A 20,901-nucleotide genomic window follows, 5' to 3' on the forward strand; every position below is an offset into this window, starting at 1 on the left:
AAGCACTCAACAATTGACCAGGTCCACAGAATAACAGATGTAACTATATTCTTAGATGTAGCACAAGCCTTCGATAAGGTTTGGCATGAGGGCCTTGTTCATAACCTACAGAAAATGTTACCAAAAGAACACATCGAACTATTAAAATCATACATTACAACCAGAATGTTTAGAGATAAACAAGAAGAAGTTTATTCTACAATAAAGAAGCTAAAGCAGGTGTACCACAAGGAATTGTACTGGGACCAATGCTTTATCTACTCTACACTTATGATATACCACAAATGGAGAATATTACGATGGCTACATTTGCTGATGATACTGCGATTATAGCGGTCGGAGACAATAGTGAAGAAGCCTCACAAAAATTACAACAGGCAAGTGACAATATAAATAATTGGACACAAGCTTGGAAAATAAGAATTAATAAAAGTAAATCTGTACATGTGCAGTTCACCTATAAACAGACCGTACAAGCACCAATAACATTAAATAATCTAGATGCAAGACTTCGCTGGAAGGAACATATATAGAAGAAAAGAACTGGAATTGAAATATAGGAAAATATACTGGCTAATTGGAAGAAAATCGCAATTATCGCATAATAAATTGCTATTATATAAGCAAATATTGAAACCTATATGGACATACGGAGTTCAGTTATGGGGATGTTCTGCAAAGAGTAACATAAATAAAAAACAAATTTTTCAGAACAAAGTCCTGAGAGGTATTGTGGGTGCACCCAAATACTATAGGACTGATTACCTACAACGAGACCTTCAGATACCCACAGTCAGTCAAGAAATCAAGAGAATTGCAAGGGGCATGAGGAAAAATTCCATTCTCATGAGAATATTGAACTATTGCAGCTTTTGAATGCCACCAGAACAGGACACAGGCTCAAAAGAATCAAACAATCTGATCTTGTGTAGTGTTGTGTAGTGAGGTGCATATAATAAAAATACAGCAGTGACATATACAACCATTATTTAACCAGAGACTGAGATAGGGCCTATACTAATAAACTAATAATTTAATCTCTAAACGCACTAATTCATATGTCAGCCATACTGAAAATGGTGTTTAAAATAAATAAACAAACGTACCATAGAAACAAAATGACCCAATCAGATCCCATCGGGGCTTATAGCGTAGCGGTTAAAGCAAGTAGTAAGTTAAAAGTAGCGACCTCTAGTTTTTGGATGTCGCGAAACATTTCCCCAAAATTTCCTGTGAAGTTAAATCTCTATTTCTCTATGATTGTGCCACGCATATAATTTTTACGGTATTACTTACTAATGTCAATGTCAATGTCAATGCTAAGACAAATGCCAATTTTTATCCAAGAATTAGATATTTTTATCTTTAGACAACTTTACAATAACTATGAAATAATACCATATTCAAGGGATTAATTTTAACTACACAATGTAAATAATATTTTACTTGCACTTAATATACATATAATTTAAAAATATTAGTCAGTTTTTTTAACGTCAATGTTAGTGTCAAGTAAAATGTCACGTAGATTGTATATGTACACAAATGAATTTGACAACTGCTCCTTCATAAAATTAAGACCCAACAAGAATGCTTAATGTTAAACCGGCTAGATAATGTCAAAATGGGTAAGTAATAGAGCGATAGTCCGTTCTTATTTTTTTACTAGGACGTGCGTAATGCGTCAAAGTTCATTTATTAAACCGAATTATAATTTTGCACATACATTCTACATACTGTTACTGCAGAAATACCCAGAATTCATTTAAAGTATCTGAAATTAGGTGAAAGTTGTAGAATTAATCCGCTATTGGTTGTTTTCAATACGATTCGACCTACTCAAGCATGATAATTCTTGCAAACTCAATGTCTCGTGATAGTTATCGTTGTTGTTCTTTCCACAATGGTTCTGATACAAACATCTGATAATAGTGATATTGTAAGTACAGAAGTATTTTTTAATGTTTGATATATAAACATAGGCAACACTGTATAAAATGTTAATTGTTTTTTAAGAGTAAACTTACAATTTTACGATCGTTTTGCTGGTCGACTGTGTTTTTTATTTTGTTATCACTCGGCGCGTAAATATTGTTACAATCACATTGGAAAGCAAGTTAAACTATAATATTTTTATTTGATCGTCCGATAACAATCATCGATATGTCTACGTCTTAAAAGCGTTTCACATTTTTTTTTCATTCAGAACTTACTTCAGATAACAAACAAGAGCAAAAAATGCTCTAATTTTAATAACCGAACCGTATACATTGACACCAACGTCAGATTATGACGGCAACGAACAACGAACCCTAGATTCCAAGGCCCACTTTGAATTGTTTTACTTATTGGTGTGTATTCGCCACAATACGCGTTACTATATACTTTATAAAATAGTTTTTTTAATTGAAATATCGCGACACATTGTCGAATCGGACAGAATCCCATTAGCATTATTAATTTTCGAAAAAAAAGCGATAAAGCCGATTCCATTCAACAATAGCAGACCAACGATGATATTGCAAGTATAACAACGCCAGCGGTCTCGGAACGAACAGTCGTACCTTAACGAAACGGTAAATAAAAACATTTCTCATCGATAACGGGCAGGTTATGATAAACAATTGTGTTCAAGATATCAGTACCGCGGTTAACGATGTTTTTATTGAACGGGTATCAACAAATGGCACTCTAGATTTTGACGCCTTATCGAGGTGAAGAGGTATGGCTGCGTGTTTTTCGGTGTGGTGAAGTTTGTTTCGGGTTTTTCTTTCCCTTTCTCGTCTCGCGCGGAAACCGACGTCCTCGAGATGTTCAAAAACGTACGTAAGATTATTTGTTCTTTTTTCGTGCGATTATTTCATTTACTGTCGATTATTTAGATAATATGTTTGAATTTGTTTTGATGTTATATAGGGTGGGAAATCTGTTGGTTTAGTTATAAAGTGCTTGTTAGTTCGATGTAAGTAATGGTACCGCACTTGACATTCACGTATAATAGTGTGAAGCGATATCGAGAAAGTTTTTTGCAAACGTGATGAAGTTCATTTTCATCTTTAAGGTTATATAAACGAAAAAGTGCTTTTTAGCGTGATTTTTGAAATGATGTTATTTTTTTATCAGGCCTATAAATTAGTTTTAAAGGATTTTTTTGAAGAATTGAAATGAATTCTAAAAACATTTGAAGCTGTACTGTGAAAAGACGGTCTTTATAAGAAATGAAGCGCTGCTCTAACAGGTCACGACTCATACGTCGGAACAACTAATAATCAGAAGGAGCAAAATCTGGAGAATACGCGTGTGGGTAGTAATCTTTTCAAGTATGTTTTCAGCGGTTTTGCAACAGTGGTTGAGCGTTATCATGCTGAAAAATAACGTTGTTGTGTTTTTGCTTGTAGTCTAGTCGTTTTTTCGCGCAGTTTTTTTAATGAAACTATTGATGGTTTCATTAAATTTTGACAGATCATAGTATAAACCAAGCTGTCCCCATCAAGTGCACAACCTTAACTTGGGACCATGGATATTCGGCTTTGTCTTTGATGTTGATGCTGTTACGAATCACTTATGATTCGTGACGGGCCGAAATTAATAACACCACTTATGGCTTTGGAATAAAAGAGAGACTTTATTTACATCTCTGGTCTTTTATACAATTTTGAACAGCCTCGATACAAATTATAGCGCCCTCTACTAATTCTTCTTCTTCTTTTCTACACTGGCTCTTGTATCGATATAAATCATATTTAACAGTAATAGCATCTGTTGTAAATCCTTTAAAATTAATGTATATGTTCCAATAAAACAGCCAATGCACGTCATCAGCACCGTCGAAAGTATTGCCAAATTCGGTTTATAAAACCTTAAAATCCCTTTTAAACTGGGAGCATTTGTCCTCCTCATTTTACTATCAGTATTACTATTAGTTGAACAAAGACGATTCGATTCGATTCGATTCGATTTGTATTCGTACTGTTCGACACGGTTGTCATATGTGCACGTAAATATAATAAAACAACTCTAACCTACAAACTATTGTGGTTGTTTAATTAACTGTACTTTAAGTCCTTGAATAAATATGCGTTAGATGTACTACAGTGTTAATATAAATTATATTTGTTTTTGTTTCATTATTTTATTTACATTAGTATTTTGTTGTCAGAGTCAATATAAAAGAAAAAAAAATTGTTGCGGCAACGTTGCATTATAAATTTTGATGACGTGCGTTGGCTGTTTATTGAAAGCACTACAGGTTTAGACTTACTTTTTGCCAAGTAGTGTTTCTCTGATGGTACAATGAAAGCGGTAACTGTAAAATGCTTTGGCTTAAGGGAATAACTGAATTAGGAAAAAGTATAGTTGTGTTATAAGGAATGAGTTAAAAATATACCTATTATTGGTACCATTACTGACCTCGAAGTATTAGATGGCACCAGCGAAGCGTCGGGATCTTAATTTATTTCGTTTCTAGACGGGTAAGAAGTCCATGAAAGACGTCGAGGCAGGGACCGAACTGAACAAGATCAACACTAACGGAAACGTCAAAGCGACGACCACTTGCACCCCCGAGGTTTGCCGCTCAGCAAGGCACCAATTCCAACCGCCCAATCTGACCAACAGCAGCCCGTGGAACCAAAAAAAGACCTATTTCTTCATCGGCATCATGGTACTACTCCTAGTATGGGTCATAATTTACGCCACCGTCAGTGAATTGAAGCTAGTGTGAACGTACAAATTAGTGTAGTAAGTGCGATGACATTAACGATGTTTTTATTGCGATATTTTAATTCAATCTCTGTGATAAAACCGGCTATTCTTAGATGAACGGTGAACAGGTATGTCGAAAATAAATATACGCGGAATCAAGGTCGCCAGATCGCTTTTATTCGCCTCGTTCATACAAGCGGTAATATAAAAATGTACCGAACTTATTTTAATTAATTTTAATCCAATAAATTGTATTATTTGTGATTTCGGAACCAATATAATAAATATATTTTATTTTTGCACGTTCCTCAGTACAGAAAAGAATCTCCCCCCAACAAATGTCAAAAAGATTATTATTTCTGAAAATAAATCGACTTTTCTATCCTTTATCCTCTAAAGAAAGAAAAAAATAAAAATTACGGTTGACAGACTATCTTTTCCAAAGCTCAGAGCTTTAACAAGCACCAGAGCCAATTGACAAATGGTCTACATTTCAGACTGACTGACAAGGAAGAACCACAGGTCATCAGCACATATTATAAACCATAACTAACCCTCAAAGTAACTAAAATAATGCACCATAATAAACATGTAAACCTGCAAACTGGCGGAGAAGGCATTACTAGTCAAGAGTATATTAATTCAAATTATATTAATAATTAAGTTAAAAATATTATGATTCTAATTTATTTATCCTTCTATAGTTCCGACCCTGACATTGACGTACATATTAATGTCAAATCTCTGTCAAATAAATTGACAGTTTTCACTTGAATCATAGAATATATATAGATAGAATCATTCTATTCTATGATTTATTTCTAATACTATAAAAATATAAAAAAATTTCTATAGATCTGTTTCTCTATTCTGATAGGGAATGTTAAGAACTTACTTAAAACTTTAGTTAGAAGTTTTGTTAGAACTTTACTAAAAACGATTTAAAATGAGTTAATTCTATGGCTTGTTCTTTATGGTTGCTTTTTAATGACTAAGTTCGGCACCTCTCTATTTTGGATCAGTGCTATGGTGTGTAAAAAGTAGTTGAAGCAAAATATCTACCGAGCTTTCCGTGTAATATAGTTACCAATATTTTATAATGAATGTGGTGTAAAATTTGATTAAGTGAATGGACTATTATTAAGTCTACCCTCGTAGAGAAGGGAAATTTGTTCTTATAAATAACCGGAAGTTCTATTATCTTAAACAAAGCAACAATGATTTAAAACATATTTAGAGATCTTAATTGAATAGCATTCTCTACTCAATATTGTGTTAATTTTGTATAGCTGCTGTTAGTAAAAAATAATTTGTTATATAATAATGGTCATACGAAGCAAGCCGTGAACGATAAATGAAACAAGGCACTGGATTAAATAATTTATATTTTTTTATTTTATACAAAAATCAATCTACATAACAAAAAAGAGTATTATTAAACAAGTTTCAGATGATCCCCCTATGTAGGTTTGTTATAATAAAAATTACCCCCCAGTTACAATATCATTATCAAGTAAGGACGTAACGTTAAGGGAAAACTAGAAACCAAACAATTTTTATCGAGTTAGCGACATCTAGTGTTAGTTAAAAAGGAAGAACCTACAACCCAACAGTAACGTAATAAATGTCAAAGTTCGTATATATTTTCTATAAAAACAAAACACAGTGTAAAACAATCACAGGTACATGAAATCCCTACGTACTAATACTACATTCTTTAAAATGAAACTACCATCAATTTTATAAAAACTGTTTGGTTCAACATCATCCTTTTTCCTTAGTATACAGATTATGAAACGAGAATAATTGACGCTTTCCACGAAATGGTAGAAAAAACAACACAACAAAAAATTTTATATACATATTCGTTCTGTATATCCGTTAATTACATAAACAATCTGTATACTAATTTACAAGCATTCAACAATCGAAAAGAACTTGCACTGTGATAGCCTTTTTCAAGTGGACACACTTTTCAGTCTTCTCGTCGACTTTCTGAAGCCATAGTCAAAAATATGCTAGTTTCGTGACGAAATACTTTTATAAGAAATCCGCTTAAAAATCGACGTATTGCGTTAAAATGGACGAAGTTCGGTTTTGAGTACGAAAAATTCTTGTTTCTATAAATTCATATCTTAATATTTGAGATACCTTAAACACCCTGTATAATACGAAATTGTTAACTAAAAAGAACCGAATTAAATTAAACAACTGGACGAACATTGAGCTTCAGCAAGTCAAATAAAAAGCAAATTATTGTTTCTTTTTCTTCATGAATGGCACGACAAAAAAAATTTACAAATAAAAATGTGGTGAACCTACCACGTTTTCCTATACAACAGGTAACAGAAGGTTTGAACCCAATCCAATATATGGTGATGTTAATCAACCATTAAAATAAAAGTAATACCATTGTTAGTATTTAGCCACTGAGTAAACGAATCACCATATCACCAATTTAATTAACATACAGTATTTATAACAGAAAACGGTCGTATTTCCTGCGTATTTTTCTGTCTGGAGTAAAAAAACATCGACCGATAACAGATACAAGAACAAACGCCAACAATGAATGAATTTTATTCAAGATATCACACAGCCGGTACTCTCGGGAATTACGGCATCCTGCACCTGATTTTTCGCGGGCGGCTCCTTCTTTATCTCTACGCCGTCGGCAGAATGTTTACTGTTCGAGATGCTGGAAATGCTGGGGGTGCTTTTCTTATATTTCATATTCGTAATCTGAGCAGGACCCTCTTGATTCTGACTGGTTTTCCGAGAGCGAGGTTTCTGCAATGTAACCTTGTTCAGGGTGGCGGACACGGCCTGTTGGTGTTCGATGATTTGCTGGTGTTGGATCTTCGTTTCCAATATCCTGCTCAGTACCGACACCTGGTTTTGTATCGCCAGCATGAAAGCCTTATATCCCAAACTAAATCAACGATAAAATATTAAAATAAGGCCAATGCATATTTTATATTTAATACGTGAAAAAGTAATCTACGTTTTTTTTAAATCGTACGAGATCATTATTTTTAGAACTTGTAGTTGTTTTGTTATAAATAAAGTGTTTTTTTTTAATCTTAAACATAAACTTATTTGCTTAAGAAAATGTTTATATTTAAGCGTGAAAGCCCTAAGTTACTTTTTACACGACTCATTGTTCTTTCTAAGAATACTGCTCAACACTTAAAAAATGATTATGGTTCAAATTGATAATGCTATTATTATTTATAATTTGAATTTGATATCACATCTGTAAGCGGAGATATATCAGCTTCTAATTTGAGATGGTTTAGCTCCAACAATAGCTCCTTCTATTATCATCTACGCATAACAAAAATAACAAAATATAATAGAAATAACAGAAACGCATAACAGAAATAACAGCTTGGGCAGATTTTTATTTTTAGGCGCTCTAGTTGCTTCACTCAACTTCACTCATATTTAATAGCGACTTCATATTTTCATCAGAGCTAATTAGAAGTGATTGTTTCCTAAGTTGATAAGAAAATGTAAAAGAAGGCACTGGAGACACCCTCCATCTTTTGTACAGTGAATAATTACGGAGGTAACCGACTGAGGAAAGGTAAAAAAGAGTTTAAAAATAATTATTATCTTAAATGATTTTGCTTTTTCATATTATAATAAGTTTATTTTGAAAACGATTTTTCCTTTTTCATAAGTTGAAAATAATATATAGTTTATTCAAAGTTGCAGTGAACTTCGTCAACGCAGTCACGTTTTCAAAATGTTTGTAATGTTGTTAATGTATTGTCTAATGCAATTTGTAATTTTTTTTAATCGGACAATATTTTCTTTCTCATTTAATTCTAGTTCAAAAGAGATAAAAAGCTGTCTGATACGTTTGAACATGTAACCGAATCGGCCTATAAAAGTCGCACGAATATCAAACGTCTACAAAATTCTTCAAAACATTAGTGATAATAATTACAGGTTATAAACCAGCAAACATTTTGGCGCTTTGCTTGTTTTTGATAAGTTTCTAAAACAACAAGGAAACAACTAATGGCTTGACAAGGCGAAGGAAACAAGACCTAAACATAAAATGGTCATACAATTTTTAGTTAGGTGGTTTAAATCTCCAGGAGGTACCACTACATTAAAAAATACTCCTAGAAATCTCATAGGTGGTGTGGAAAAAAGGTTAATGTAAATATAACAAAAGACAATCCTAACCTATAACCAATTGGGGCTGAATAATTAACTATAGCTTAAGTCCTTCAATAATATATACATTAAATATACTATAATGTTAAAATAAATTATATTAGATAATATTATTTTTGTTTCATTATTTTATTTAGAATGGAATTTTATTGACAAAGCCAAAATGAACTAAAACTTAAAGTTGATGAAACTCAGAGTCCTAATTAAATAAATATACGTTCAAAGTCACTAAATAACACAAAATTGTTGAAGTGACTATAATTTAAATGAAAAAAAAAACAAAAAAACGAGTCTTGATATTTACCATTCAGTGTTGGTCCAATAGTTCAAAATTAACAATCCTTGCCTGAGTCTGGACACTGCCTCGATAGACTGGTCCTGCGACTTGGCGGCGTTAACCGTTCGAAGTACGGCCATGGCGTCCCGCAACAGGACCGATATCAGCAGCGACCACTCCAGGCAACTCGCTTCCATAAACAGTTGCAACAGGTACCTGAGCTGTATCTCTGACTTGTGGGATCCTCTGTTATCGGTGTTGGATAAATGTTCCAGTATCTGGGTGGACGGTACGTCCCAGTTTTCTGTGTTGGGACTGCTAACTAAATCTCGATCCTCTCCCCATACCGAGCTGACGGTGCTCATGACGGATTCATCGATGGTGTTGTTCGTTTGCAAAGCAGTTGTAGGGAGACCTAACAGTTATAAAATTATAAATAATATATCTGATCCCACAATCTTGTATATTACCCAAACTCAAGGGCCTCGCCAAACCCTCTACGGTGTCGCCTCCAAAGTATGAACTCTTGTTTTCTTGAGGAGTTAAAATCTCTGCCCTGTTGGTGATTGTTTCCTTCTGAGTATCCAGTTCTAAATCGATCTCGTCGGCAATTTGACTGGACTGTTCCAGAGTATTTACCGGAGTGATCAATCCCCTCCCGGGCAGTCCCTGGAAGCTCATATAACCGCTATCGCCAACTCTACTGCCGCCCGCGGGGTGATTCAAGACGTCCAGCTTCAGAGAACGCAGCTGATCCTCAAGTGGTTGGTTGTCAATCAGAGATTGGCTTCCTGTAATGACAATAATTAACTTGTGTTGTTACGGTAATATGAGAACTTACTGGAAAAGCTTTCTCTAGGCGATATATTAGATGGGGTGGGATAAGGCCAGTGGAATTCGTCGTGCAGCTGCTTCAATGCCTTGACGAAGTCGTCGATTCTCGCCGCACGGTCCCGCTCCATGCCCAGCCACGCCACCAAATGGAAGTCGAGGTGCGCTGCGAAATACCCTAAATCGGTAAGATGGTGGCTGGAGAGCAATCTTCGAGCGTGTTTTCGTAGGATGACGTCGATGAAAAATTCCTCTGCCGTATTGCTGGGCGTATTTCTAAAATGTTCCTCATACCATTTAATTATTTGTAACGGTATTGCAACACCACAAGTAGCAAAACATAATTTAAGCTCTGCCCCAAACCATTGGCTCCCCCCCGAAACTCCAAATGGTAGTGCATCTCACAAAAGCGGTGAAACGTGGTTTTCGGAACATCAAAACCTCATTAGCTACCTGCAGCAGCGAAATTGCATGAAAAATATTCATTTTTATTGTTATCTTATTATGTATTCATTATATTGTTATCTTACATATTATTTTATTTACTGTTTTCCTTTTAAATATGCCCATAAAAGGTGCTTCATATTACATCTATTACGTCACAGAAGATAAAAATTACACCAAAAAATGTTTACTTGAGTTACAAAGAAAATTTTATGGCAACGTCGCTTGGCAGGCGTTTCAAAAATTAGACTCTTATGTCTTGGATGGACCCAGTAAACGAACCTTATCAAAAGCTAATAAGATTTTAATGAATCCTATGAAACCTTAATAACACAAGACGCTCTAAGACCGAACTATATATAATTCTTCCCTCATTTATAACGACACAATTACTTAAATATGGAATTTTGCGAAACCACTTCTCTTTACTCACAGTTTGAAAATGTTCCACCAATTGGAAGAAAATGGTTTCAGGCTACTAAAGCGTTTTCTAGCCAAACTAAAAATGTATAAAGGCTTTCAGCGCGTATTATTTTATAGAAAATAATATTCTTTTTATGAAAATAATATCCCTTATAGTAATAATTCCAGCCAAGCCAACGACATCATTAATCTTAAAATTAATAACTAACTCACCGTGATTCTCCTTTCGCCGTAGAGGAAGACGGTACCGATTTCTTCCTGTTGGACTTCGGAGATTCCTGCAGCATGTTCATCTTCTCGACGTTACTGGATTTCTCGACGATCTTCGGCGATATCGTTGTACTATACGATCGGACCCTTGAGCTTTGCACGTTCCCTAATATGACTGATATGTCTTCCGCGTTCGGACTAACTGGAGGAGTTTGTTTACTGTTCAGTTTACTCGGAAGTATGAACGAGTTCCTCGGAGATTCCACATCATTTGGATCTGCAAATAAATTAAGTGGTGATGTTCAAGCGGTTTAAGGACCAATTTTAATTCAAACCTATAGCTCTTAAGAATCTAACGAGATCCTTGGCCAATTCCCATTTGGACTGGTCCAAGGCAGTGTTGAGCAATAAAGTGGCATACTGTCGACTCACAGATGATGTTTCTAAATTCTACAATAACCATATAACGTTAAAAAGTTCCTAGCTTTTAATAAAACAGATTAAAATACCTGTAAAATGATCAAATACGAGGCGGCAGTATCTAGGTGTCCTTTTGCCATACACTCCTGAAATAAATCTTTGGGTTTTCCGGCAGCCGAAAACAAATAAGGCCACAAGGCTATCTCCGTTTTCCGGGCGCACTGGACCACTGTTTGCAAATAAACTGGAAACTCCATTATGAATTCTATAACGCTTGGTAATTGAGCATCAGGTATTGGTTCTTTACTAGTGGCTTCTTCTTCTAACACCTAAATAAATAGCATTGATACAAACGGGAATGGGAAGATAGAGTCAGAATCATCCTAACAAGTGGTCAAAAACTGCTGGTAAGAAAAGTTTTTAAAATTAATAGAAAAAGACCTTCGAAAAAAATTGTCAGCTATATTTCTAGGCGTAGCCCTATAAAATATCTAGAAGAAGACAAATGGAGGATTTTCGAATATCATATCTCTGATATTTATTCTCTCAAGTTATGTGTGAAAAAAGTGTCGAGTTTTCAGCATATGCAGTGCACTAGGAGGTATAATATCAGGTACTGTTAGTTTAAAATTTGGACTTTATCAGATAGTGGAAATTAATCATAATATATCATATATATTTAAATAAAAAAAAAAAAAAAATGATGTATACCTCATGTAAAAGTAGCTCTAATGAATGTGGAAAATATGGCAAACTCATACAGCTCTTGGCAATTTCCCAAGCGTGGAAACCCAAGTTCCTTCTAATTAGCTGTCTTAAAATTTGGTGCAGATAAACTTGACTCTAAAACATATCGAAATAACACTTTTGCTTCACCGGCAAAAAGCAAAACTCTTACTGTCCTCTGTAGAACACAAAATGGCAACGAAAATGGTGAGTTTAAATCCGTAGTGTATAAAACAGTGTCGTTCTCAGCACCCAAGATTATAGCGTCTTCGAATAATATAGCTGGAAAGAGTAGGATTAATACACAACATTATGGAGTCGCAACAAAAGTGCCTACCTAAGGGGTATATCCTTAAATGAAATGGAAGCATGATTCTCTTGGACATAAAACTGTGTGGTTTATCACCATCCCTCGGATATAACGGTAACCACACCCTCATCCCGTGAGAACCGCAAAACAACCATAAAGCTTCGGTCAGGTGTACCTACAAAGTTAATAGAAAACTTTATGCCGGCTTAATGAAGCTTTATATTTTTATATTTACTTTGTCTTGGTGAGTTATGGCCGGCACCCAAACGTTCTCAACGCAACTGGCCAGTACCGTGGGCATAAGGCAGGCAAATTTCTCTCCGTTCCTCATCTCTCTTTGTACTAAAAGTAACCTGCCGCTTATGTTCAGCACGATACTCTCCGGTGTCCTCTGGACCGCGTTTTTCCCAGAAGTTTCGGTCCTTAAGGCGGTCAGAGCAACCGACACTATACATGCCGGATGAACGGCCAATGCTGATGCGTCGATAGCTTGGATCTTTACGAGATCGATATCCCCTACTGATGTTACGATAAAATACTGATATAAATATTTATAACTACGAGAGGGGATCAACAAGAAAACTTCGTAAAAAGCACTGAATATCAAGGTTACCAGGCATGTTGTCTTTTAAAATGATATCTTATCCATATTAGGTTATTAAGTTTCTTTTTTGCAAATGCATTTGGAGAATATCTTGGGACCGATGGCGCAAGCTATGTTGTTGGAAGTTTTGTTCAATAAAACATACAGAAACTTCCTGAATTTCATTTCATCAGCCACGAAATGAGAATTCGGAAGGCTGTAACCAAAAATCTGACGGAGATAGATTTGGTCAATGGTTTGGTTTTCGCGACATTATTCTATAAACTAGGTTTTTTTCTCAAAGGGAAGTAAATCTGGCGAGATGGGTGGATCTAGCAATAATTATCTGATGGAGCTAAATTTGGTCAATGGGGTGGATGTTCAAATGTGCAATGGTTCAAAATATAATTTATGTGATTTTCGGGACATAATTCTATAAACTAGGCTTTTCTCTCAAAGGGAATTAAATCTGGCAATACGGGTGGATATTGCAATAATTCGAGCTTTATTCATTTAGTTTTGGAATGTCAGATCTTTTCTCGGTAGATTTTTCTTCCGAGTGGTTCAGAAGGATATAATAATCATTAGAGTTTGTGTCGTACCAGTTTGGAAATGGTACTACGGACAATATTGTCTTTCCTTTTCAAAAAAATGAGACTAATGGTTTTTATAACTTGTAATTTGATAACCCATAACTTAGTTTTGTCTTTTTAGACTAGAATCCGTGCATTTATGTCTAGAAAGTCCATGAAAAGGAGTAATATTTTTATTAGCTAGTAATGTTGAACTTTTAGAACGCTGGAAAAAGGTTTTTCTATTTACAATGATTATCAATTTTGAATTAAATCGAAGAAACTTATGCTTCATATACAAATGTAGAAATTTGGATTTCCTTCTCGTGGAACTAATAAAACTGTAGTAAACCTATTTTTCGTTGTAAATTTTTTTCAAATACCTGTATCGTTCTGGTGTAACCTCCAAATGCAAACTTGCGCGTCCGATCCGAAAGTGATAAGCTGGTCGTTCAAGATGTTGATCAGTAATATCGGAGCACTGACCGGTACTATTTTCGCAAACTTATTGTCCAGTTTGCAATCTTTCGAGTAGAACCGCAATTCGTCCGAATTATCGACTATGCTGTAACATCCTAGGATAATGTAGTCCCTCCACCACAACAAACCACCCGCAACTATGAAATCTTTTTCTTGCGTTTCGTTTCCGAACAGTTTCCATCTTCTAGTTTGCAACGAATAGTGTGCTATGCCAGTCCTACCGGCTATAGCGATGTTTTGACCCTCCATATCTATGGCTGAATACTGCAAGACAACGATGATGGTTATGTATGTTATCAATCGAATAGCGACTCACTCTGATAGGCCAGTTTGTGGAAGAATACGTGGATGGAACCGGAATCACTAACCACTGTCTACCCTCCGCCAGGGTAGTGGTTAAGGTTGCGTTTTCGCCGAAAACTGAGTCATCACGGTTTGATCGTTCCGAAAATGTTTTGATTAAATTTTCAGCTGAATTGATATACAGTCTATCCTCCCCTTGTAAATACAGATGGCTCTGATGGCTCTAAAAATTGTTTCACTCGTATGTTTATTTTTACATAGAAGTCATAATTTCCGAGTTCCAGTGAACGCCAGACTGTTATTTTTTTCCTGGATGTACAGTTCTACATAGAGAACAACTAATATTTCCGGCAGGGGGTAGTATCAATTCTTGGGACTAAAATTGTTGTGACCAACTTTTGATAATAACTCGTCTGACGTTCACGGAAATAATATAATACCATGCAAGGATTTATTGTCAGGGCGCTTTTGGCAAAATCCAGCATAATAAGATTTGATTTGTTGTCTTCTTGAAGGGGGCCATTGCCATTTTCACTAGTATGATTGTCTAAATTATCTACAGGTAAAGTATCATTGCTTTTTCTAATCATCCATAACTGATAACCCTCCGTCGCAAAATCCTGCATAGGAAAAAAATATAAATCACCATAACACTTTGGTTCTATTTTCAATACCAGAGAAAGTATTTGTAAAGGGTTCCATTTTTGTATATCAACATTTAAACCATAATCCCAACCAAGAGAGCACATCAACAATGCACCAAAAGTTGACCACATGGCCATACCCCCTTGCTGCCAGGTGGCAACTAAAGCACATCCATCAGGAGTCCAAAGAACATTGGCTACAGCTCCCGGACATCCTGGGTAATCTTTACTGCTCAAAACACAATTGTGAGACACTTCCAATCCTCCGGTGCTATCATCCACATAATACACCACACATTCAGAACTAAAACAATTGGTGTGAGTTTAAATTACCAAAAGGCATGCTAGAATTGATTTTACTTGGCCCTTCCAAAAGTTATTAATCTATATTTATGATTAATTGTGGTACAGGTAGCATCTTCAATGGTTTGAGCCCAAATGCCTTGAACTTGCTAAAAACAAACATCTAAATCATAGCTCCAAATGATTTAGTTCACCTTACATTAGGATCAAATTTCAAAGATGAAGCAGTCAAAAATGCTGCTCTCCCATCATTGAGAACAATTGAAAATCCACCTACCAGCGGTGAATATTCAATATCAATAATGTAAGTGTTATCCTCAACTATTGGTATTGCTAAAATATCAATGCAAAGTCACATTTAATTCACCCATTAATTATTGTAAAACCTTTTGAAACTTGTTGATTAATGCAAAATGGTATCCTCCTTAAGTCTAATGTATAATCCCTGTTTTGTGTACCATCCCATCTATACCTTAATACATGACTTTCTGTAGTTGATAACATAATCTCTGACATTGTTATACAAACAATTCCTGTTATTTTTCCATCCCATACTAAAGATTCCTCAGTCTAAAATCACACCATTAAGATAACTCTTATGTCATAAAACCAAATCCTTGTACACATACAATTTCCAATGATAGTGGGGGTATTGTTTCTTTAATAAAAAGTTCAGCACTATCCCTTCTCAAATTAGCATGTGGAGAATCAGTCTGGATATATAATCCCTTTTGATTTGATATAACATTGAGTGTATAAAAAAGAAGATGCCCTTCCGAGGTCTAAAATAAATATATGAAAAGATACACGTTACATCTTTAGCATAAACAACTATACAGCTATGACAATCTTGCTCGAATCGGGTTTCCATTCGGCTGAGACATTAGTACCAAATTTTGATAAAGATTGTTCAGTTCTTCGATGAAAAACAATAGGTACACAAGGCTAAAAATATTGTAGACGATGTTATAGAGTCCAAAATTTCGCTCTTATTTAAACATACCTTGCAAAACCATATTGCTAAGACATCATCAGTTAAAATTGCTACCAAAATACGGTCTCTGTTACATTTTATTTGCTTTAATGATGACTGACCTGAATCCGGAACTTGTACAACTTTTGGCCACCCAATTGGAAAATACATTGTCTATTATAAATCATCAACTCATAACTTAGTAATAAAAATTAAATCTAATTAGCTGTTTAATATAAATGTAAACTTAATTTTCACAAAAAAAACTGTTTTGTAGCTTTTTTTGTCATGTTGTCAATAAACGTCAAAATTAAAAATAATCTCATAGAAATAATTTTGATACTTTACAAATACTGTTATTACCACAGATTAAAAACATAAAGGGCCATGACCATCATTAATAACAATCCCTCTAAATTTAATTATGGATCTTAAATATATTTTATTTTCAAATCTAAATATTTTCCCAAGGAAAAAATATTTTAAATTCGGAGCTTATGTTTTTTATTAAAGATTTCTGTAACTCCTTTAAAGGTAACTTCTTTAACTTTCTTAAAATTTTTCTCAAATATTTTTGTACTATAGATTTCTGCAACTTTATGTAAACATGGATATGCGACGACAGATGGTACTACTTCACACTTTTTAAAACTAAATATATGTTTTAGAAAATTTCTGAAATTTTGCTATGAAAACATAGGCTCACGACAATAGATGATAGCATCTTCAATTTTCTTTTAAATCTATCTTTTGAGCAAGCATAGGCACATGGTATACATAGAAATTTTTTTTTAATCAATTTTTAATAATTCATATTTCAGATTTCTGTAAATCTTTTCTTTAAGTATGGACACACAATAACAGATGGCACCATCTCGATTTTTTAATATTGTATGATAGATTTCTGTAACTCTTTTAGTGGAGGTATAACTGTATGATGATAGATGGCACTATCAAAAAATTTCAGGTATTTATAATTATCTGTTAAATTAAATTTATAATTATAGATTTCTGTAACTCTTTAAAAGATATTTACATGGTAGTATGTAGAAGGGATAATAGGTGACCCTAATTTTAAATTATTAAATACTCATATTTTTCATATCTATTATTTCCAATCAATGATCATTTTAGGAGTAATTATTTTAAGAAACAAGACAAAGTATAATCTAGTTTATCAAATATATCATGGGGTTTTAAAAACTCAGATAAATATTTCCTTATTATTTGCAGCTACAATGTTATAGAGATCTGCTTTTTTTCCATTCGAAGTAGGTATTATAATCAACAGGTAGAGCCACATCCATTCTATAATGACATATTTGCTGTTACTGTTGAGTATATGTCATATTTGAACTGACTGTTTTTAAAAACTATACGGTAACGGTTTTTTAGCTTGTTTTGAATTTACCCAAATTAAAAGACAATATAATCTGACAATGCCGACTACCGAAGAGTTAGTTGAAAAACATCTGAAAACTGTTAAAATCCCGTCGGGTTTAGAAAAACCTACACAAGAACTTGTTAGAAGAATGATTTCTCATCCTGGTTTCAACCATTCAAAGTAATACCCTAATTTTTTATAAAAGCGTGAATGTTATTTTGTGTGTATTTTTCAGCTATAAATGGTCATTGAACGATTTTGAACTCGGGAAAAGAATGGGTCGAGGAAAATTCGGTAGAGTTTTCATGGCTCGTGAAAGGAGAACTGGATTTATAGTGGCGTTGAAAACTTTGGTGAAAAGGGAGATCGTTAAAGGACGCGTGGAGCGTTTGATTATGAGAGAAATAGAGATTCAAAGTCACTTAAAGTAATATGAAGAATAATGTTGTTTGCATTTCGATTAATTTTTTTACTTATAGACATCCGAATATACTTCAACTTCTCGCATGGTTTCATGATAGCCATAGAATTTATTTGATATTGGAATTTGCTGGAAAAGGTGAACTTTATGCACATTTGAAAGCAGCGCCCAATGGAAGGTTTGATGAGCATTTGTAAGTTGATCTGGGTGCAAAAAGGAAATGGTAGTAACTGTACTGATATTTTAGGTCTGCTAAATATGTGTATCAAGTGGCAGATGCTTTAGAATATTGTCACCAGAACCATGTCATTCATAGGGATATTAAGCCGGAGAATTTACTACTAACCATAACAGGTGATGTGAAATTGGCTGATTTTGGGTGGTCGGTGCATTCGCCATCACTAAAAAGGAATACTATGTGTGGGACATTAGATTATTTGCCACCAGAAATGGTTGAAGGCAGACATTACAGACATCATGTTGATAATTGGTGCTTAGGTAAATGCAAGGAGATTGATGTGATTTTATTTTTAACATCTCGTCATCTTAGGAATTTTATGTTATGAATTTCTTCACGGCTTTCCTCCATTCGAAGGAAAAGATCAGGAAGATACTTACAAACGCATTCGGACCCGTGATTTACACTATTCAGATTTCATAACTCCAGGGGCGAGGGATTTAATATCAAAAGTAAGTGTGAACCATTTTTTCTTTTTCTTTTTTTACATAATAGTTATAATTTTGTTTGGCTAGTTGGTAGTTATCAATAGTGAAAAACGAATATCCCTGGAACAAGTAATGAATCATCCATGGATCCAGAAGAATAAATAGATGTTAAGTTTTTGCATATTTTTTTATTTATTCTTAAGTTTGTTTCCTTATTTACATTATATTTAATAAACTTTTTTTAAAAATTAATCAAGGAGTTAAATAATCTAAACCGTTTAGATGTCCCTCATCTCTTTGCCTCTGTTGGATTAGTCTTTCTCGGTCGTACCCATCAATACCTAATCCCAGCCTTTCTATAGCTTTTTCGCCCAATACTCCGTTAAGCTCCTGATATTGTCTCGACCGTCTAATTCCTACATCTGGATCAAAGGGCCACTCGACTGTTTTATGGAGAACCGGATGACCAGCAACGTTAAACTGTATCAGATCTTTTATGATTCTAATTGGTTCAGCGTTGGATGTCGCGACAAGACAGACTGCAAAAATAGCCTGAAAGAATGAAATTTTTACAAACACTATTGTTATGTCACCAAATATATTCAAATGTATTCATAACTAATGTTCTTCGGATGCGTTTTTATATTTAAAGTAGTTTAAAGAAACAGTTCACAATTTTAACAATAAAAGTAAATAGAAAAAGTATTAAGTAATTACAAAGTTTTTGATTTTTTAAAAATAAACATTAAATTCGATTGATATTCAAACAAGACTTATCGCCCTAATTGACAGTATCACCAAAAAAAAAACTACTTACCACTTGCAGAACTTTAAACCTCATATTTTGAGTCTTCAATGATCAATGAAGAGTGCTTTACGTGCGAGTGGTAATACGTTAAGTTAAAAGGGAAAGTGGTTTATGTTCGACCATGAATTTCAATCACATTTATAAACAGAGCTGATGATTAAGAAATATCAAATACACCCGTTTCATAAAACATAATTAACATTTAACGACAGAAAATGACAAATGAAATAAATTTCTGAATTCGCAAGATACCTATGACGTTATATATTGACAGGTAGTTGGGTAAGAATCATTCTATAACATAATTGATACGCATGTTTATGAAACTTTAACGATTAAATGTTTTAATACTCGTAAGAAATGGTGCATTTACGAGGGATATGTCTGTCACAAGTGAAGTTTAATTTTGCGATATACATATTCTTACCCGATATGACAATTTTAAACCAAAGTACAAACAACCAGTTGTAGTTATCAATGGGATTGAATCTGCGTGCAGATCCCGAGATGAATCAAAACGAGTGACTAAAAAGAGTAAAATATTTACGTCATTATCTTTACTAGTATGTCCGAATAATATAATTTATCAGACCCTCGTAGATTCTAGAAACCGTTACCGTCGAGCAGTACTTTCACTTTCCTTTTCCGAATACTATTTTCACATTTTTACACTCTTATAACGTGCGAGCCATCCTCTTCAGTCGCAGTGAAACTTTGTGACGGTTCTTTGGCGAATTTCTGCGCGAAAAATGTCTAAAAATATTTTTTTAACGGTAGGTAAATAAAATATTACCAGTGCTTATGGTGACTTGATTTTTTTTTTAGTTTTTCTTTGTTGTTTGCTGTTGTATTATTATGTTAGAGGCCACACAGCCAAGGGCGCCCAATTTTCAATATTTTGAAAGGTAGGATAATATTTAACTACATTTTATAATATTTAAGTGATTAATATTTGGTTTTTTAATTAGGCCAAAATATAGATACCCTTATTATGATGAAAATGGCGTTGGAAGACTCTTATACGGATACGGAGATGATAAACTATACCAGTACAAAGTTTTTACACCACTAGAGGGTATTCATTAACTCTTAAAAATAAACGATTTGGAAGAAATGCGGGAGAAAGTGGACCCGTCGACCAAAAACAATAAAGTAGGACATATTTTTATACCGTAATCATTATGTTATTAATTAGTTTGTAAATAAACCGTTATTTTTTAAATCAGGC

General features: G+C 34.2%; 4 protein-coding genes and 1 long non-coding RNA gene across 10 annotated transcripts; 3 read left to right on the forward strand and 2 right to left on the reverse strand.

Annotated features, from left to right (window-relative positions):
* Positions 1–1,512: 1,512 nt before the first annotated feature.
* On the forward strand, positions 1,513–4,934 carry LOC143200906 (uncharacterized). 5 transcript variants are annotated; one of them, XR_013006841.1, is made up of 2 exons: positions 1,513–1,628; positions 4,469–4,934. It is a non-coding gene; the product is annotated as an uncharacterized LOC143200906 (long non-coding RNA). The 5 variants fall into 5 exon arrangements; XR_013006839.1 differs by lacking the exon at positions 1,513–1,628 and adding an exon at positions 1,788–1,939; XR_013006843.1 differs by lacking the exon at positions 1,513–1,628 and adding an exon at positions 2,457–2,576.
* A 1,138-nt stretch (positions 4,935–6,072) lies between these two features.
* On the reverse strand, positions 6,073–16,711 carry Rich (Guanine nucleotide exchange factor subunit Rich). 2 transcript variants are annotated; one of them, XM_076411681.1, is made up of 22 exons: positions 16,425–16,711; positions 16,259–16,366; positions 16,051–16,203; positions 15,808–15,991; positions 15,621–15,754; positions 15,479–15,570; positions 15,149–15,422; positions 14,915–15,094; positions 14,488–14,697; positions 14,075–14,435; positions 12,772–13,055; positions 12,564–12,711; positions 12,399–12,508; positions 12,212–12,343; positions 11,590–11,829; positions 11,416–11,530; positions 11,084–11,357; positions 10,881–10,946; positions 10,014–10,279; positions 9,643–9,963; positions 9,200–9,587; positions 6,073–7,636 (listed from the first exon to the last, which is right to left on the reverse strand). In XM_076411681.1, the coding sequence occupies exons 1-22, from the start codon at positions 16,563–16,565 to the stop codon at positions 7,288–7,290; spliced, it is 4,530 nt and encodes a 1,509-aa protein (XP_076267796.1). In that variant the 5' UTR covers positions 16,566–16,711; the 3' UTR covers positions 6,073–7,287. The 2 variants fall into 2 exon arrangements, with proteins under 2 accessions (XP_076267796.1, XP_076267797.1); XM_076411682.1 differs by lacking the exon at positions 10,881–10,946.
* A 1,019-nt stretch (positions 16,712–17,730) lies between these two features.
* Positions 17,731–19,115, forward strand: aurB (aurora kinase B). The gene is made up of 6 exons (XM_076411684.1): positions 17,731–17,958; positions 18,014–18,205; positions 18,258–18,392; positions 18,447–18,697; positions 18,750–18,889; positions 18,953–19,115. Exons 1-6 carry the CDS (start codon positions 17,834–17,836, stop codon positions 19,028–19,030), a joined length of 921 nt encoding a protein of 306 aa, XP_076267799.1. The 5' UTR covers positions 17,731–17,833; the 3' UTR covers positions 19,031–19,115.
* LOC143200912 (uncharacterized) lies at positions 19,039–19,854 on the reverse strand. The gene is made up of 2 exons (XM_076411686.1): positions 19,683–19,854; positions 19,039–19,417 (listed from the first exon to the last, which is right to left on the reverse strand). The coding sequence occupies exons 1-2, from the start codon at positions 19,704–19,706 to the stop codon at positions 19,118–19,120; spliced, it is 324 nt and encodes a 107-aa protein (XP_076267801.1). The 5' UTR covers positions 19,707–19,854; the 3' UTR covers positions 19,039–19,117.
* A 443-nt stretch (positions 19,855–20,297) lies between these two features.
* Positions 20,298–20,895, forward strand: LOC143200913 (uncharacterized). Its single transcript, XM_076411687.1, has 3 exons — positions 20,298–20,446; positions 20,499–20,578; positions 20,642–20,895. Exons 1-3 carry the CDS (start codon positions 20,423–20,425, stop codon positions 20,757–20,759), a joined length of 222 nt encoding a protein of 73 aa, XP_076267802.1. The 5' UTR covers positions 20,298–20,422; the 3' UTR covers positions 20,760–20,895.
* Positions 20,896–20,901: the final 6 nt, after the last annotated feature.

This window comes from Rhynchophorus ferrugineus, unplaced genomic scaffold (assembly GCF_030347505.1).
Source record: "Rhynchophorus ferrugineus isolate W39M unplaced genomic scaffold, kcgeb_rfMv2 rfM8, whole genome shotgun sequence".
Taxonomy (NCBI): Eukaryota; Metazoa; Arthropoda; class Insecta; order Coleoptera; family Curculionidae; genus Rhynchophorus; species Rhynchophorus ferrugineus.

Bases quoted from the DNA above. Each gene is read 5' to 3' on its own strand.
- aurB (XM_076411684.1), top strand. From the start codon at position 17,834: ATGCCGACTACCGAAGAGTTAGTTGAAAAACATCTGAAAACTGTTAAA. The intron at 17,959-18,013 runs GTAATACCCTAA...TGTATTTTTCAG, and splicing joins CCTGGTTTCAACCATTCAAA to CTATAAATGGTCATTGAACG. The intron at 18,206-18,257 runs GTAATATGAAGA...TTTTACTTATAG, and splicing joins GAGATTCAAAGTCACTTAAA to ACATCCGAATATACTTCAAC.
- LOC143200912 (XM_076411686.1), bottom strand. From the start codon at position 19,706: ATGAGGTTTAAAGTTCTGCAAGTG. The intron at 19,418-19,682 runs GTAAGTAGTTTT...TCATTCTTTCAG, and splicing joins GGTTTAAAGTTCTGCAAGTG to GCTATTTTTGCAGTCTGTCT.
- LOC143200913 (XM_076411687.1), top strand. From the start codon at position 20,423: ATGTCTAAAAATATTTTTTTAACG. The intron at 20,447-20,498 runs GTAGGTAAATAA...TTTTTTTTTTAG, and splicing joins CTAAAAATATTTTTTTAACG to TTTTTCTTTGTTGTTTGCTG. The intron at 20,579-20,641 runs GTAGGATAATAT...TTTTTTAATTAG, and splicing joins AATTTTCAATATTTTGAAAG to GCCAAAATATAGATACCCTT.
- Rich (XM_076411681.1), bottom strand. From the start codon at position 16,565: ATGTATTTTCCAATTGGGTGGCCAAAAGTTGTACAAGTTCCGGATTCA. The intron at 15,992-16,050 runs GTATGTGTACAA...GTGTGATTTTAG, and splicing joins CCCCACTATCATTGGAAATT to ACTGAGGAATCTTTAGTATG. The intron at 15,755-15,807 runs GTTTTACAATAA...TTGATATTTTAG, and splicing joins TAATCAACAAGTTTCAAAAG to CAATACCAATAGTTGAGGAT.